The 19,159-nt window shown below is 37.4% G+C and overlaps 1 protein-coding gene across 4 annotated transcripts; it reads right to left on the bottom strand.

Annotated features, from left to right (window-relative positions):
- Positions 1–3,495: 3,495 nt before the first annotated feature.
- On the bottom strand, positions 3,496–12,960 carry LOC115019223 (protocadherin alpha-C2-like). Of its 4 annotated transcripts, none has more exons than XM_029448675.1 (3): positions 10,384–12,960; positions 7,489–7,525; positions 3,496–6,615 (listed from the first exon to the last, which is right to left on the bottom strand). In XM_029448675.1, the coding sequence occupies exons 1-2, from the start codon at positions 12,826–12,828 to the stop codon at positions 7,514–7,516; spliced, it is 2,457 nt and encodes an 818-aa protein (XP_029304535.1). In that variant the 5' UTR covers positions 12,829–12,960; the 3' UTR covers positions 3,496–6,615; positions 7,489–7,513. The 4 variants fall into 4 exon arrangements, with proteins under 4 accessions (XP_029304535.1, XP_029304536.1, XP_029304533.1 ...); XM_029448676.1 differs by having other exon boundaries at positions 3,496–6,612; XM_029448673.1 differs by lacking the exon at positions 7,489–7,525.
- Positions 12,961–19,159: the final 6,199 nt, after the last annotated feature.

The raw sequence follows: 19,159 nt of genomic DNA, 5'->3' as shown, positions 1-19,159 counted from the left end.
GAGGTTATGAGTTCAGTAATTAGTGTGGCCCTCGAAGGATTTTGTAAAAATTTAAATGGCCCTTCATAGGAAAAAGGTTCCCCACCCCTGCTCTACATGTACTCGAGACTTTAAACCACAGACAGAGGGCACTAGAGAGTATCTTCTGCTGAAATGCCACTGCATGCCAAAGCTTGAATTGACTGTCACCATCTTACAGGGGTGTCAAACTCATTTTAGTTCAGGGGCCACAAACAGCACAATTTGATCTCAAGTGGGCCAGACCAGTAAAATCAGAGCATAATAACCTATAAATAACGACAACTCCAAATGTTCCCTTCGTTTTAGTGCAAAAAAGTACACTTAATCTTTTTACAAAACATTATGAACAACCTGAAATTTCTTAAGAAAAAAAAGTGCAATTTCAACAATAGTATCAGTTTATCATTTAAACATGTGCGCTACAACTTACAGATCACAGTGTATCTACAAAGGCACAAAACATTTTGTCACAGTTATCTGGAACAGTACTTTACTTTATGATCAAAACAACTCATTTTTACACTTTGCAAAGTTATCCCGTGGGCCGGACTGGACCCTCTGGTGGGCCGGTTTTGGCCCCTGGGCCGCATGTTTGACACCCCTGATCTACAACCTTAAGCAAGGAAATGGCATGAAAATACTACCATGAAGGACAAAAACATTACATGGAGGAATAGAAAAAAAGGGAGAAAGGTTTCAAAATTCATATTGGAAAGTCTGTTAACACAGATACATACATTGAAACTGAACAAAATTTGACTTTTATAATTCACCAAATCTAGATAGGATTGGGCAAATCTACATAATCTGGTTACAATATGCTTAAGCAGCTTTTACCAATCTATAAAAATCTCCATTTTTAATATTCTAATCCAGTACTCAGAGAAACACACTCACTGGATCAATACGCTGCTGTCTACCAGTCTGGCTGTATGCGAACACAAGCAGTTGTGATTGTGAAGGAGATTCTAAAGTGATTTATGATGGAGCCCAAAGACCAGACATGAAAGCACAGCAGCGTTGTATAAAAGAAATCCTGATGATGTGTAATGGACTGGCTAATTGCATACCTTTTCAAGACCACAAATCATCTTCTGATAATGCTTGTATTACTACTCTGCTGTGGAGAAGAGAACGTTTGTCAGTGTGGCTGCTTTTCTTTGATTGATATAAGTCCACTGTGGAAACACCCAAAGTTTACAGTAGCTGCTGTTGCCACCATGATAACAATATCATCGTGATATCTGTAGAAACCCCCCCGCCATTAGTCAAATTCACTTTTGATTTTTTTTTTGGGAATTGAATTACTCAAAATATGAGTAAAGGGAGGTAGAGAGAGCAAGTCTGGAACCATAACTGTGCAAAAAGAACAATTCCACTAATGCATAGTGAGATTTTAAGAGACACTGGTTTATTTATACATTATCATATGTGTATTATTAACATGATATCAATATTTCATTTTACAATACAGGATGTTTCAGTTCACCTTATGTTATAACATTTTCTTTCTAGGTCTAGGGGAACACAAGCAATTACATCACAAGTTTTACCCAACCTCCGCAAAAAAAGGGAACCAAAACAAAAAGCTCACGCGTCAAGTGTAACAATGAGTGACATTTATTTATATGAAAAATTATAAAGAGAAAAAAACTCATATTGCAGAAAAAGAAACAAAAACGGCATCAGGGCCTCAAAAGCCAAAAATAATAAACAAAAACCCCACACTTAGTAGATGATAAAGGGGCACCCTGGTATCTCACCTGGCAGAGCGGGAGTCCCGCATGCTAAAGCTGGTTCCTTACCGCAGCCGTCTGGATTTGAATCCCGCAACACTTTGCTGCATGTCTTTCCTCTCTCTTTTCTCTTTTCCCTTTCCTGACAATCTTCAGCTGTACTAATAGGAGAAAAGCCAAACAGAACAAATCAAGGTGTATCAAGGTGCTAACAGCAGATAGACAGCTCCACTGATTGCTGAATAAGTTTCAGGTGTGGGTAATCAGGCACTGAGAGAGAGGCCAGTGGACATGTACGTAACAGTGCGTTTTTCGGCAAACAATTACATTCAAGTGTAGAGATGTGGAGATTACACCAATGGATTTTGAGATTAAAGGGTTCTGGGTTATTATGTCATTATATGTGTATTGTTAACATGATATCAGTGTTTCCTTTTAAATATCTCGTCAATACCTTCATATCGTAGCCTCCCCAACACTGACTGACATCATGCAAAATCTATACAATGATTTTCTAGACTGGCCTGTTTCAGGTCAGGGTCAATGTCGGTACTAAACTAAACCTCTGATAGGTCACCAGTCCATCACTGGGACAAGGTTTCTGCACACCTGACCTGCATGTCTTGAGACTGTGAAAAAACCCTTAGCCTGATAATCAACCTGAAATGCCATTTAATACTATTTGAATAGTGAGATGTGGGTGGCTATTCACAGCTGGCCTAAATACTATTCATACCTAAGATACGGTACAGAGAAATAACAGAAACAATGTGTATAAAAAGTGGCAGTGCACGCTGCAGAGTAAATAAAATATGTTTTACTCTTAAGTAAAAAGTGTAATAAAAAGTACCCCAGTGTCCCGGTTTAGCACAGCTGTTTTGCACAACACATTCAACATCAGTTATGAAAATGTTGACCGCTGGCAAGTATTACAGCGATACTCAGCACACATGGATGTAGCCACAGGTGCACTGTTTTATTTCCTCCGACCTATTTCCAATTATTTTAAAGCACAAGTAAACCTTAAGGCCTTACATATAGTAGTGTAGTGTTGCAAAGTGCTGGTGAGATGAACCGTATCCATTGGTTCACCACATATCCAACATATAACTATTTTGAAATGTATATTCCAAATGTATCCTCTTTATTACATCTCCACAGCATTTCTCCCTTAACTCTATATTTCTGTCTGCATTTTTGTGCAGTGTGAAAACATATGGCAATACTAAATGTGGAGGACATTTAATTGACTTTAGCACTAAAATACATACTATATAGCAATAATTGCTAATACATAAACATCTTATAATATGTACACATTATAAATATAGTCAGACTTGATGGCATTGAATATAATGGGACTTCATCACAGGACTGCATGGGGCTCTCACACATCCATCTCCTGCAGACTAAAAGCCCTGTGTGGTCACAGTGAAAAGCAGAGTATGCAATTTGGCTCTGGGCTTTTACTAATCCTGACAAAGCTATTATTTGTCTGCTTCTGCGATTTGAACTGCAGACACATCTCCCTTTATTTAGTTTTCAATTTCCAAGAATTAGTACAGAGCGTTATACGGAGAAACTGGGTCAAAATGTGTGTTTGCGAGGGAATTTTAGAGAGAGAGAGAGAGAGAGAGAGAGAGAGTGAGAGAGAGAGAGAGTGAGAGAGAGCAAGTGTGTCACATTCCAAGTCACTTTTGATAGCTCTTTTCATTTTTCATCACAGACACAACAGAAAGACAGATTAAAAAGCTTTATTTCAAACTAGCATGATCAGGCAGAACAATTAAGCCAAATAAGCGACATCAAAATTCGACAATTAACTAGACCCTGAAATTAAAGCAAGACCATTCTCTCCCATACTGTCTTTGATCCACTAAGTGGGACGGAACTGGATTAGGTTTGATGCAACTCTTCGAAGCATACTGTACAGTACAATCTGACTGGCAAATGAGCAGAGGAAAAAACTGAGCTGTGTACAACAAATGAGAAATAACGCACTTTTACTATACCAAGAACAAGCAACTCCTGTGCCGTTTGATCACAGTGAATACAGAAGATATCAAAAAAGTCTACTGTATAAAAACACAAAGTATAAAGCGGTTCAATTTACAGTAAATGCATTTACCAGTTCTCAATAGAACATCTGCTCCGAAACCAAAAGGCTGAGCCCCTATCCAACATTGCCTTAGCAATTCAAGGTATTGTATCATTGGGGTGCTGTAACTAGGGCTGGGCGATATGGCCAAAATCCTCTATCCCGACATTTCATATCTCACGATATATATCATAATATAGCATGTTTTCTGTCAATAAATACATAGTCTATATGAAATAACCACATGGTAAAGTCTACTTTTGTGAACTTCTGTGTGAATACTGTGTGAATACTTAACAAATGAAAAGTATTTCCTCATACAATTAAGAACGTTAGTGCAACATGTAAAAACAAAACCGCAATCTTCAAATGATATTCCCTCAAAGTCTTTCACATCACATTTTTGGAGAAATTTGAGTATGTGCTTGTTATAATAAATGTACTAATTGTGTATCACGATATATGATTTCCTTGTGATATGATTCCATTGAAAGGCGATAAATGATCATATTGAATTATCGCCCAGCCCTAACTGTGATTTGTAATATTGTATGGCATGCCGTTTTTTGTCATTCATCAACAGTCACATATGTCTTTTACAAAGCAGAAGGCACGCAAGGAGCTCATCACATGTGCAATTCATTAATTCTTTAAACACTGTTGGAATCAGGCATTGATTGCACACATAACATGTACTCCACAGCAAGAGATCCCTCATGAAGTGACATCTTTAGTCTCACGGACAGACAGCCAGCTGTGTTTATGTCTGGGAAGCCTGGTGTGCCACCAGCACCAGGCAACAGCGGGAGAGGATGAGAGAGGTTAGATTTCACTGACTCAGAATATGTAGCTCGATACATCTAGAAATATTCTCCCTGCGCTGCAATACTGAGAGCGTGCTGCGATCACATTTAGATCTGGTGCATATTTCAAAGTGCTGTCATCCACTTAATACTGCACTGTCTATGTGTTCTTGCAGAGTCCTCACTAGAATACTGCAACTATAATTAACCCAATCCCATCTCCCCTACCTCGCCCAATTAAATTCTATCATTTAGCATCCTAATAAGTGTTCCTAATGAGCTCCTTGTTTCTGAGGAATGAAAGTCCTGGGCTTTACGGCAGTGCAACGGCACTACCTTTGAGGTCAAGAAAGAGTACTTTAGTTTCAATTGTAACTTATGTACACTATCAAAACAACATCATATGCACTAAACTACAAATAAGCAACACAAAATGCCCTTGAAGAAGCTCACAAAAGCAGCATTAAAAGTTAAAATATCTATAAAAACATGAATATTCATAAAACAATACCTTGCCTGGACCTTATATTCCCTTGTACCATAGCAAGGATTAATACATTTTAATATTCTTACCCTTTTCAGTAAACAGAGTATTTATCATTACAAAATATTTTTTTTTATATTTCCAAGGTTATTGTGTTTTTTTTAAATTGATTAATAAGATTTGCAATGGTAATATTTGAATTTTCAGCTGTATCTGAATTAGTGGGAATTAGATTCGAATGATTCTAGCTTATACGTGTGAAAAGCAGAATACTGTTACAAAGAAAGTGGAATTGACATTTCCCCCCTAGTTTTGAAAAATATGGTGCATCATGTTTGAATGCTTTACATGCTGCACACTCTGGCCCCGCTCCCATTATGTGACGTAAGAGTGCTTCTGGATGAAAACTTGATCTGAGGAAACACTTCCCCCATTGACCCTCGCTCTCTCACCCCATAAAGAGGAGACAGGCTGAAACAGTATATGCTAGATCTACCCAATACATCCAGATAACTGTGTTCCCAGTCAGATACTTTATAACAGCACAGATGTCTATAAAGTATGAACTGCACACGTACGTGAGTGAAGGTGCTTCTCTGACCTCATTATAATTTCTATAGAGCTACAGCATCTACAATCAAAATAAAAAGAGAAACAATGTATCTCCTGTTATACATCCCTATGTTTGTTTTTTCAATTTTACAGTTTTCTTTCATTCTTTTTTTTTGTGTCATTTTCACACATTCATCACTGTTGAGTACAACAAACATTGTAAAAAAAAAAAAAAAAGAAATCTAAAATCAGATCATTGATTATTTTATCGCCAAGTTACTAGTTGACAGTGTGACCCTTGCTGAACAGCAAGACTCTTAATACAGTAGAAATTATTATTCAAAAAAGATTAACACCAAGTGCAAAGCCTGAATCAGTGACGTAACCAGCTACAGTTCAGTATTTATCAGATATATGGAAGAAACATATTCACCCTGATTCATGTGTCTTTGTGAATAGGCGTGTTTTGAACTCTTAATATAAAAAAGGTTGCATGACGACGACTTGCGAACATGTTGAGCCACTGATGGTTTCTAGAACTACAGCACACAGCGTAAAACCCTGGAGAGAAGGCAAATTTGTCCACTGAGGAGGAGTTTCAAAGCGTTAAGGAAGGAATGATTTACTACATGAGGCAACTCTAGAAAATGTCCAAATATCCTGCCGTTAATTATTTCAATTCTATGTCCAAATTATTTTGTTGTAGAATCATGCAGATCCATGCTTAAAAGAGAAAAGAAGGTAGAAAGCTGAGGTGGTTTGTGGTTGATGCTTGTATGGTGGGGATTGGAGAAGCTAGAGAGAAGTTGGAACCGAGGGACTGAGATGGAGGACTGTAGTTGTACATCTTCTCTGTGAGTCACGGGGAAGAATTTCAGCCAGAGACTGATTATATCATGGCAGTTCTCTTCTGGGTTCCTGCTGAAAGACAGAACATAAAATAAGCCAACATAGAAAGTCAACCTCGACATGAACTTATAGAAAGTCCTCACTCATGCAACAGTGGATCGTGACTGGTTACTGCCACCATCGTTGACATTTCAGTTCAGGGATTAATCAATCTTTTGATACTTTTTTCTTTCAAATCGGTTGTTGAGGATTCAGAATTTTCACCAAATCACCCATAGAAGTCAGACTAACATTTACGGCTAAAATAAAATATGACAAAGCCAAATAGGGAAGCAAAGGGAGTAATTAAAGCATGCACAAGCAGGCATCACAATGGGCTATTTTGGTATTTGGTGGGCCATTATTTCAACTATAGAGGAGAATAAAATTGGATAGGCTCATAAATTTACCCAAACAGAGCTGTGGAGATATTTGATATAGACTGTGCTCTCAGGTATGTTACATGCTGAGAAATCTATTTGTGACAAATCGTTCGCTGATCTGTTTTTTTTCTATCCACGCCATCACTTTGCTCTCTGCCAAGCTAGCCAGATGTTCACAACACAGGTCTGACCAGCAGCCAATTTTATTCTAATCTCTGCTCTCAGTAAGATGTGTAGGTTTTTCACACTTGAGAGACTGGCCAATATAAATTGTGCTGCTCACAATAGCATTGCACTGGAGCAGAGTGTTGTATTTGTGAGAGACACAGTTTGACCGCGGACAAATGGAAAATATTCGATTCTGCCCTATATCAGGGAAATATGTTGACCAAAAGATTACACCACATTGGAAACTGTGACAGTTTTTTTTTCAGCCAAACCAAGAATGTATACCAAATAGAAAAATAGAAAATGTCTACATAATTATAGTGGCTCTACAGAATGTAGTTAGCAACCAGCATACCTCCAGTTGTAGAATGGACTTCCTTTCATTTTGAGTACTTAAGAACAGAAAAAAAAGACAAGTTCAGTGCTACGTGTTACACTTAGTACATATCATTCACAAATCTCTCTCTCTCTCTCTCCACATGCACCTGTGCATTCATGCATATTCATGTCGTTTAATCTTTCGGTAGTTCACTTGTTTCACTTTAGTCTGCAGGTCCAGCTGTACAAAAGCAAACAACAGCTGGATCTGTTTCAGCGATTCTACATTGCTTACAGTCTACTGTGCGCAGGAGCGCTGCTGAAGACTACAGACCCCCAGCGTGACGCGTCTCAGATCAGCGATATCTCTTGTCCTTGAAGAGAACATGTCTGGGCTTCTTTGAAGTAACACGTCACCCCCTCTTTTTTTTTGTTCACCCACTATTTATGCTCTGATTGTGTGTTATGCATCTGCAATAAATGACCTACATAAAACATCGAACAGTGGCACATTATTCCGTTTGGGGGCGTATTTGTTTGGCCTAATTATGCAATGGAGGTGCAGACAGTTTGCGCCAGAAATACACTGATGATGAGCATCATTGTGACTGTATTCTTAGTTGTAACTTATTTCACTGATTTTTTTTTCTGTTGCCTTTGGAAATAGGTACATTACAGTCCATTATAAATATATCAATACATCAGTGCAATATAATGTCAGGGCGACAGTATTTTTACACGATCAACCTCAATGACACTTTTTCTCTCCCTTGCTATCATTTGCATCATATTCAATGTATATCGTACTTAGACTACAAGAAAAAAACTAAACACTTTCATTGCCATCAGAGTGATATCAGTGTGTACTCCTAACACAAAATACATAATAATATAATAATATCATTTTCAGTGGTGGAATTTACTCAGATGCTGTATTTAAGTAGATTTTTGAGGTTCTTACTTTGCTTTCTTTTAGTATTTCTATTTTCAGCTACTTTAAACCTCTCAGAGGGAAATATTGTACTTTTTACTCCACAATAACTTGATAACTTTCCAGATTAGGATTAATAATAGAAAATATAAACAACAAAAAAATGTCTATATTATTCTACTTCTATTCCAATAACAATGTATTGATCCCCAGGAAATTATCAAGCAACCCAGCAATAGATACATTAATATAAAACATAAAGTCATTAGAATCAGATGCATTTTTACCAGTTGCAACATTAAAGTGAAGAACACATTAATGCATCAATAATTCTATTCACATAATATAATATACATTATTCTGAAATGGGCCATTCTGCATAATGAGTACTTTCACTTTTTGTGTACTTTAAGTATATTTGGATGCTAATACTTTTTATACTTTTACTTAAGTAAACATTTGAATGCAGGACATTTACTTGTAAGAAAGTACTTCTACATTGTGGTATTATTACTTTACTTAAGTAACAGATCTAGTAGAGTACTTCTTCCACCACTTTTGATTTTTCTGTCATTGCTGTTGCACTTCAATATACGTGTAAGTGAAAAGTATGGTAAAATTATAGTATAATAGTATTAATAGTTAATAATAATAATATAATAGTATAATAGCAGCTAAATGTACTTACAAGTATCAATAAAGTGACTTGTCCTGCAGAAAGCATGGGCACTGGAACTAAAACTATTATACTGTATATGACATTATTTATTTCTTAACACTGATGCATTACGTGCAGTAGCATTGTAATGTTTTAGCGGTGGAGCTAGTTTGAACAACTTTATATCATAGACTGTATATTATGAGCTTTACCTCAGAGGGTCACAACATAAATCACAAGATAATTTTACCTTTTCAAGCCTCAAACTGTTATTTGAAAAAACCCATCTGAGCTGTTTAAAAGGAAGATGTTACAACTCATACACATCTTTTTTGTAACGGGTCACAAGCCAAAAAAGGTTGAGAACCTCTGGTTTAACAACGTAGCTTGTGTTCTTGTGTAGAATCCACCCCTTAAAACTGTGCACAATGTGGTATACAATCATGGATGCTCATATATTTTACTTCAGTAAAAGTAGTAATACCACAGTGTTGAAATACTTTGTTACAAATAAACATCCTGCATTCAAAATTTCACTCAAGAAAAAGTACAAAACGGCAGTACAAAATGTAAAGTACTCATTCTGCACAATGGCACATTTAAGAATAATAAATATACTATATTATTGGATTATCATTATTGAGGCATTAATGTATTCATCACTTTAATGTAGCAGCTGGTGAAGGAGGAGTACTATTTTTACTATTTCTACTGCTTAATAGCTTGTGAATTTCAACAAGTTTATAACTAAAGTTTTTTCTTAACCTACAATAATACATGATACATTATTTGTTGATTATATTTTGTATTATTACAGTAGAAGAAATAAAAAAGCAGAAAATGGAAATACTCAAGTTCAAATACCTCAAAAATGCCTCAGCACTAGAATAAATATACTTAGTTACTGTCCGTCCCATCTGGTATCTACCAAACCCCTTCGACTTGAAGATAATCTGTTTGTCGGTAATTGCCCCAAAGTGTCTCTATTTTTTAATTACTAATAACGTTTGTATGAGATAAAATAACAAGACAACATCATAAAAGATTGATACTTGAAGCTAAGAAAATTGACTTTCTAACTTTGCTTGTGACCTATTGCAAATGCATTTATAAGTACACAATGATGGTACTGTAGGAATCATACAGTAGTAAAGGCACTTCTTTGAACCTGCTAAAGTTTGCATCCAACTTGCATCCACAGTAAATTCAATGACATTTTCTGACCTCCCAGGGTAAAAAAAAGCATGAGGACTTATCAATTAGTTGTCTCATTAACACTTACTCTGTTTCCCTCTGTGTTTTCTGGAAGCACCAAGCTACTATTTCATATACTATATACATACCTCCAGTGTGGATGCTCTGGAGTCTGTGGTCTCACTTGGCCCTATGCTCCTGGGTATACTGGACACAAAATACCCAGCTCCTTTGGGAATTATCGGCTGTCTCACGACCACTTGGCCCTTCCTGGTCTCTGCGAGGAACAAACTGTACCAGTAGGCATCGCTGGAGATCAAGGTTGAATCTGCGATGGTGGAGCTTCTCTGGCTGATCATGCTGTTTCTGCTGATCACACTGTTCCTGTTGGGTGGGGGCATCTTCATAGCCTTCGGCTTTGGCTTTTGACACTTCAGCACAATAATAACCAAGATGGTTATCAGTAGCAGAAATGACACCGCCCCTAAACCGATTACTAAGTAGAGGTTTAGGTCTGTGAAGAAGTCATACTCTAGTGGCAACTCTGTGGTCTCTGAAAAGGACATGACGTGTTCCACTGTCGATATCTTGATGGTGACGGTGGCGGAGAGAGCAGGATCGCCGTTGTCTTTGGCGACAATCACCAGCCGCTGTTGCCTTGGGTCTCTGTAACTGAACATTCTCGTTGTCCGGATTTCACCGTTGTACTGGTCCAGGCTGAAGAGGGTCGTGTCACTGATCTGCAGGAGCTGATACGTGACCCTAGCGTTCTGCTCAGAATCGGCATCAATGGCGATCACTTTGGTGATCAAGTGCCCCTTATCCGTAGACCTCGGTATCACCTCCTCTACGACAGAACCCTGCGCCCGCCAAGGCGACACTATGAGAGGCGTGTTGTCATTTTGGTCCAGAATGATGATATGAACTGTCACATTGCTGCTCAGCGGGGGAACACCAGAGTCCCTAGCCTCGATGTGGAAAAGGAATTCCCTCTCTCGCTCATAGTCGAAGGTCTTCAGGGCATAAAGATCTCCGTTCTCTGGGTTGATGGAGAACAGCATTGACATAGACGTGTTAACAATCACCTTCTCCATTATGAAATAAACCAAGTACTGGTTCTCATTGAGATCTGGGTCAAATGCGCTAAGAGATGTCAATAGCGCCCCTGGTTGATTGTTCTCCACAACGTGGATCGTGTAGAAGGATTGGGAGAACGCAGGAGCATTGTCGTTGACGTCCAGAATCTCTAAGGTGATAGTTTCATTCTCAGATAAGGGCGGCGAGCCTTTGTCCGTCACCCTCAGCGTGATGTCATATTTGCTTATTATCTCTCTGTCAAGTGGCTTTGAAACCAGCAGCTCAAAGTAACCGTCTGAGGATTTGTTCAGGAGGAATGGTAAATACTCTTGCCCATTCAAAGTGAGCTCCACTTTCCCATTGTCCCCAGAGTCCCTGTCACTAACACTGACCACCGCAATCAGAGTCCCTACAGAGACATCCTCGGTCAGTGCACTTTTCACAGACTTGATGGTCACCTCAGGGTAGTTATCGTTCAGATCTGTCACGAACACCGTGACTTTACAGTGCCCTGACTTTGGGTTTGCCCCACCATCCTGAGCCTGTATGTGCATCTCAAAACTCTGACTCTCCTCATAGTCAATCACCCCTTTCACCTTGATCTCGCCCGAGTTTGGATCAAGTGAGAAGAGCTCTTGAGTCTTCTCTGAGGTGTACAGTGTATATGAGTATATTAACTGAGCGTTTGTGCCTTCATCCAAGTCTGTTGCGTTTAAGGTCATGACCACTGTCCCTGCAGCTGAGTTCTCTGACACATTCAATGAAAATACCGGCTGACTGAACAGGGGGGCGTTGTCATTGATATCCAGGACGTTAATAACGATGCTGGCTGTGCCTGAGCGGGGAGGCACCCCTCCATCCACAGCGGTTAAAATCAAATTATGAACCGCATGCTCCTCCCGGTCCAAATGACCGTTCAGCACTAAATCGACATATTTGGAGCCATCGCTGCCAGTTTGTATGTCGATGTTGAAGTACTTGCTTTCGCTGAGATAGTAGGTTTTGATTGAGTTCGCCCCCACGTCCGCATCCACAGCGTTTGTCAATGAAAATCTCTCACCGGGAGGGGTTGCCTCCGATATGTCCAAGTGCATTGTCCTCCTGCGGAACACAGGCGCGTTGTCGTTGATGTCCATTATTTCTAACTCGATGTTAAAAATACGAATAGGGTTCTCAAGTATGACATCCATTTTCAGAAAGCACGAGGTTGTTTTAGTCATGCATATGCTCTCCCGGTCTATCTTCTCGCGGATTAGCAGCTCCCCCGTTTCTTTGTTGATGTCAAGGTAATTTTTGCTGTGAATGACATCGAGTTTTGCGCTACGCTGCACCAAACTGCGAACATCCAAACCCAAATCTGTGGCCAGGTTGGCAACAAAAGACCCCTCTTCCATCTCCTCTGGAATAGAGTACCGAGTGATGGAAAGCGCACATCCCCATAGCGCAATGAATGTGAAAACCGCCGCGATAAAACGTGTCCGTAAAGGTGGAATGACATGCGCCATCATTGTATGCATTTTGTTGAATCTAGAAATAAAACAGATCCGTCCTTACGATCAGCTTGTCTTGATGCAGGGGAGCGCAGGTGTCATTCTTGCCTCCACTAGTTGTAGCTGTAGCTGCAGCTGCAGCAGGCCATGCAGGGTACAGTATCGCTGGAGGAGCTGAGCTCTCACAGCTATGTTCTGCAGGGGCGTAGGCAGCATCTGTGTAGGCTGCTGTGGGGGGGCTCACTGAGATTAAGGGGTGGATATATGGTAGGTATGATAAAATGCCTGAATTTCCAAAAATGAACAGCATATTTTTTCCCCAACAAGTTGTGCAATACCTTGCATTTAATCTTAACTTAAAATATAAATTACAGATAATTTAGCAGAGGCTCTTATCCAGAGCAACGGACAGTGAACTAACTACAGGGACAGTCCCCCTGGAGCAACTCAGGGTTAAATACCTTGCTCAGGGGCACAGTGGTGACAGCCCTGGTATTGAACTCACAACCATCTGATGTTGTATTTGAAAGCCGTACTACTAGGCCATCACCACCCAGTATAAAGAAAACAGTTGATGGATTTGATGGGATCATCAAGTAGAATTTATTTCATAATTTTACAACTGATAGTTGTGTCTCATCCTTTTTTTCTGAAGTTGAGGAAAATATCCCTAATTTTTACAAATGATTTTATTGCAGATTGTTTTTAAATTATAAACCTGGGGGACCAATTAGTAGTGGACATTTCTTTATTAATGTAAAGAGAAACACAACATCTATGCAACAGTTAACAATTAAAAATATAAAGATATAATGGAATATAATGCAGTAAGGCTCTCAGGCATGCCCCTTCCTTTTTTTTTAAATATACATCTGTATAGATGTATATGACTACAACAAAACAGAGAAATTAATAGTCGCAATTTTTGATAGTATATCCCCACACTTCGATGGTGATAGCATGCATGCTGCTATCTCTATTTCTAAGTGATTTAGTAATAGTTCACCTTCATGCATGAATCATGCATTAATAATGTTCTAACTCTAAGCATATTCCATGATGATGAAGATAAGTAAAAATAGAAATGTATGACAAAAATAACCCAAAATTTCACAAATCATGTTTTCAGGGGACATCATGTATATTTAAGAGGACCCAAGCTGCCCCTGGCTGCCCTGTAGTACAGCAACCTTTTTGAGAGGAGTCACCTTCCCAGTATTTGTTTGTGGTTCTAAACCTAAGTTCATAAAGTTCCAAAGTTCAATACCTACATGGAAAAGGGTAGCACACATACAAATGTTAAGGACAAAGTTCAGATTTCCATAAAGTTCCATGGACAGTTTTAATTTATCTCACATGTTCATCTATTCATTTATTTAATTTGAATCCATTTAATTTTCTTTTTATTTATTTAATCATATTTAGAAGACCTTCAGTGAACATTGTCCAGACGATTGTGGAGAGAGAAAAAAAAATTAAGTTTTCACTTCTGTGAAAATTCTGGGAATGAACAAATTAGTATTTCCAGAAGATTACAATGAAACATTACTATATGGGGATAATAGGGAAACATTTTTGTGGATATGTTGTGTCATATATTTCTCTGTCCCTTCACTGCCAGTATTATGATGCTATAATAACATGCATGAAGCTCTTGCTATATGGCTGATGATGATATAACTAATAGTTAGCAAAATAATAATACTATCACTTTGTATTACATTTAGAATTTGAACTATGGTCTTTATCAAAATATTTTAAGACATGTAATATACACTTCAAGCTGTGTTTGTATCTCTCACCTTCGTCTTGCAGGCCTGTCCTCACTCAGTCTAACGTCATTAAAACAATCAAATAATAATTAATAATTTCTAACTTTTTGAAAATGCACCAAAATGTATCCTCAGCAATGATGAGTATTTGTATTACATTTTTCTTTTAAAGAGACCTACAGTAAAGCTTTGCATTGGGCATATTGACCATTCAGCATGGCTTGTGCAGTAACCCATGTGACCTTGACTCCTTGTTATTATTTGTGCTTGCTGCTATATTTTAATATGTCTGGTTTCCCAAACTAAAGGCATTGTAAACTGACACTATATTGCTGTGATGTGCAGTGAGATGAGGCTGGTCCTCAGTATTCCTCTCCTTTAGCTCCATCTGGTGAACATTTAAAGAATTACAGGAGGATCTGGACTTCACCCATCACTATCATACACAGCAATATCTGTTACTTTAATGCACTTAAAGGATTAAAAAAAAAACTGAATTAAGCTATTTGCAATGTCCACTTTGTCTCTGTTTCATGTCTCTATTCAAAAGAAAATATCTTTGTTGCACTAACTGTATAATATTTCAGTGGTATATTTTATTAGATTTTAGAACCACATCATTTTTAGCCCAAATAAAACGTTTTTCCAATACAAAATAAATGTTTTGACATAATTTCAGGCAAAAGATCTGAATTGGTTTAAACAAAATTGTCTCAGTGGGCTAACGACAAATTAAAGTGATGTAAAAACTACAAAGGTAGACTATAGATGAAATACAGTAACCTAAGGGTGAGACACTGGTTAAAAAGGTGAATTTAAAATAAATTGTATTTTAGGTATGTAGGTTTTCTGCGATTTTATGTATGCAAATGATACATTTTCTTTGCCATGTTTTTAGTAATACCATGTTCTATAAATCAGGCTATGGATGATATATGAACAAACCCCTCTGTAAAAACCTTCAGAATATAGATAAGAATGAAACTGGAAAGTTTGGTGTATGTAAGTACTACTGAAGTGAAGATTTCTGGCTCAGAGTGTGAGACAAATCTAATTTTGAGAAAACAGCCTTTAAAGATATGTCTTGCAAAATTACATACATTTTGCAAGACACTACAGATGAATAAGGTAAAACATATTTAACCAACAGATATCACCATGAAACTAACTCAGTTGATTACTTTCCTTTAGAGAATTATGTTTTATATTACAAGTTTTCTGAAATGTTTTGTTGAAATATGCAAATGAGCCATAATCTAAAGCTAACTTTTAATGAATTTAGGAGAAATAGACACAAATAGTTAGTTAAATAAACATCTAAATCTGAAAGAAGACACGTTATGGACGCAAACAGTGCAAACTCTAAAAATTGACCAGTGCATGAAAAATGCATGTGCGTGTCTCACTTTAAACATTACATGGAATAAATATACAAGCCCGTCATATTGATTTGACACATTTGTCAGAGGTTAATCTCCAGTTTGAAGGTTTTCCTTGTTGAAGAATGACCCAGTGGCCCATTGCACATGGTTCACATATAGCAGCAAGGCAAATATGTTTATTGAAATAGACACTCCATATCTACTGCTAGTTTTAAATCAACAATAACAAATTGAGGAGAAATAGACATACAGTACAGACAGACTTAACAACAGCAGACACCCATTAAGACCCCGAAAGCATCTTAATGTTCACATGTAAAACATGTAACATGAGGCAGAATTAGCAATGAGCATATCAAAAAAATCATCCAGAAATACATCATTTTATTTCTTGTTTGTTTTGTGCAGATAATGTTTAGAGGAGGGATTGTGTTTTGTTTTGTTTGAGTGTGAGAACCCTGCTTGTTCATGTATTTTTAAAATGTTGTTTTATATTTATTGCTTTGTTGTTCTCTGCTTATTTTATTTTATTTGTAGGCCTATCATTATGTTTTATTGTCTGTTAATGTCCATGTCATATAATGTTATTTTTTTTCTCTTTCACGGTAATAAGCTTATATTTCCGGGGGCCATTCTCACCCAGTTGCTAATTAAACAAAGGATATAGGAGTCACGGCCATACGAGGTGTTACATACTGTTTATATAAGCAATGCCTCCTGCCAACAGTGTGAAGAGCATAACTTATAGCTCCTGGCAAACATGAGGCATGCAAATAGCAATTTAATTTGGTCTTGAATTTACTGTGCATACCATAAGTGTATATAGCAGTTTCGGCATGTTAAATGATAAACAAGTCATATTCCGATCCTTATTTGCAAATATATTTAAATTAATTTTGTGTATTTAAAAAAAAGAAAATGCATGCACACTCATTTATCAGATGAAGGGTAATATAGGAGAAATATTATTTAAGACTAAAATGGCAATAAAATGTCACAGTCTATACGTATATATTATACTTATTCCTCCATTTTACTTGCACCATCATGTCTCTTGCACTATTTCATTACTTTATTTCATTTATGTCTTAAGTACACTGTATGTTGCATTGTTGGAGGAGCCTAGGACTTAAGATTTCCATTGCCAACAACTACCCTGTAGCTTTTGTGCATATGACCATACAAAAAGAGGTATGCGTGAGGTAAAGGCACCCTCTAGTGGAGAATAAATGGTAAACACTTCTGCTCAGCCAGAGTTGGAGAAGCTAAGGGTTGTTGGGAGAGATAATAAAAGCAACATAGTTTGGGCTCTGAATAGATTTTATATGGCAACAAAACTAGACATATGCTATGTTTCTGATTATTGCACATGGGACATATTATGACTGCTAAGCCTGGCTGTTTTTGTGATACATTCAGACATTCATTTTGGCTTGAATATGTGTAATTATTGGCAGGATATAGTTGTGGGTTTATGTGGATTTGTATTTTTAAATTCTTAGTAGCCTCTACTTGGCGGGGACATATATTATTTATTTCCCCAAAAGGTTTTATCCTTCTGACAAGATCTTGAGAGCAAGGATGTAGGTTTTGTTTCAAAGCTGAAACACTTCATTTCTTGCATTCTGTTGAATTTATATGCACTTTTTATGGTGGAAATATCTTTATTTCTGTAAGGGACAATACAAAATTCAGGCAATGCAATGGAATATAATGTAGGAAGGCTCTCAGGCATTCTGTATCGCTTTCAAATATTTATTATCCTGTAGATCAAGTTTTCTCATTTAATGTTCTGCTGAGTCAGCACACATGATTGGCATGATTTACCGGTACTCTTCTCTCCTCTTTGTTTCTTTTGTTTTGGGAAGTTAACATTTTTAAATATGCTTGTGGCACTGATTCCTGTCAAAAACCCCTGGACTTTAATAGTGCATGTGTGTTTCAGGAAAACTTCTGCTCATGTTCAAAACTTTTCACACATCTGTGTTCTCTGAGATTTCAGGAATATAATCCTAATATCAAAAATAAATAAAAATAGTGACGTTACGAGAATAAAGACGTAATTTAATGAATTAATAACAATAATAAACACTGGGACAAATCGCACGTAGAACTGCAGTACACGTTATAGTAGAACCTGTTATGAGAATAAATGCAATTTGTTCATTTTAGTTATGATTATGATTACATTTGTTCAGGATCATTTTGGACATTGGTGTATTGCATAGCAAACAAACAAATATTTGATTACTATTATATAAATCATACATTGTCCTTCACTATGTATATTATAATTGTGGCCTTACTTCAGATATTTTATAATAATCTGAAACTGGCCCTTGGCACACAGCTTTTTCAACATGAAGCAGTTCAGCTAAGGCCCAAGCCCAAGATTAACCCATTGGTATGCAGTAGCTCAGTTATCTCAGTTATCTCCAGAGTAATAGTTGGAACCCTGGGTTTACTGGCCAGGATGTCAAGAGAAAACATTTGACAGAAGCTTCTTCTTCCATAGACTTCATATATGCTGGTGTTCATGTCGTATAGAGAGGATCCTCCTGACTGAGCCTGGGCCTTCACCTTCACCTTCAGGACTAAATACAGAGATTAGTCCTACTAAGCATTAATGTGTAATCATCTGTAGATACACATATCACACTTAATGATAAATACAAATCTGGAATACATATAACCAGCAACTGAAAAGCAGTTGCTTGTGATCAAACAATCGGAGTGGACCAAGAGGAGTGTGTTATTTGCAGAAACATCACACCTGTGCCCTTCTGAGTGTCAACTGCTGATGTGATGTGTCAATGTAACGATTTACTGCACAGGCCCAATGAGTAAAAAATCTCAGCTGCAATGCTTTTCCTTGTAACACAATCCCTCAATAACCCCTGGTTGATGGACATGTTGCATGGTGACACTAAACATTTCAATTTCATATTTCTGAAATAACATGCATTGGCCATTCGGCCTGTTGTATGGCCGGTAACACTTTCTATGACGCCCTTGTCAATATTGCATTATAAACATACTTATAATGAATTATAATCTGCTCATAGCACTGGATAGTACTAGTCACAAGCACTCATACATATTCATATTGCTTCATAACAATAATCCTAACACATTATAAAGCAGTTATATAATTTCTTACTCATAATACCTCATAATTGTCACTCACTGTCATTTATTTTGCAA

Source organism: Cottoperca gobio, chromosome 14, assembly GCF_900634415.1.
Source record: "Cottoperca gobio chromosome 14, fCotGob3.1, whole genome shotgun sequence".
Classification (NCBI taxonomy): Eukaryota; Metazoa; Chordata; class Actinopteri; order Perciformes; family Bovichtidae; genus Cottoperca; species Cottoperca gobio.
Note: the sequence above shows the minus strand (reverse complement) of the source record. Positions and strands in the feature narration are given on the sequence as shown.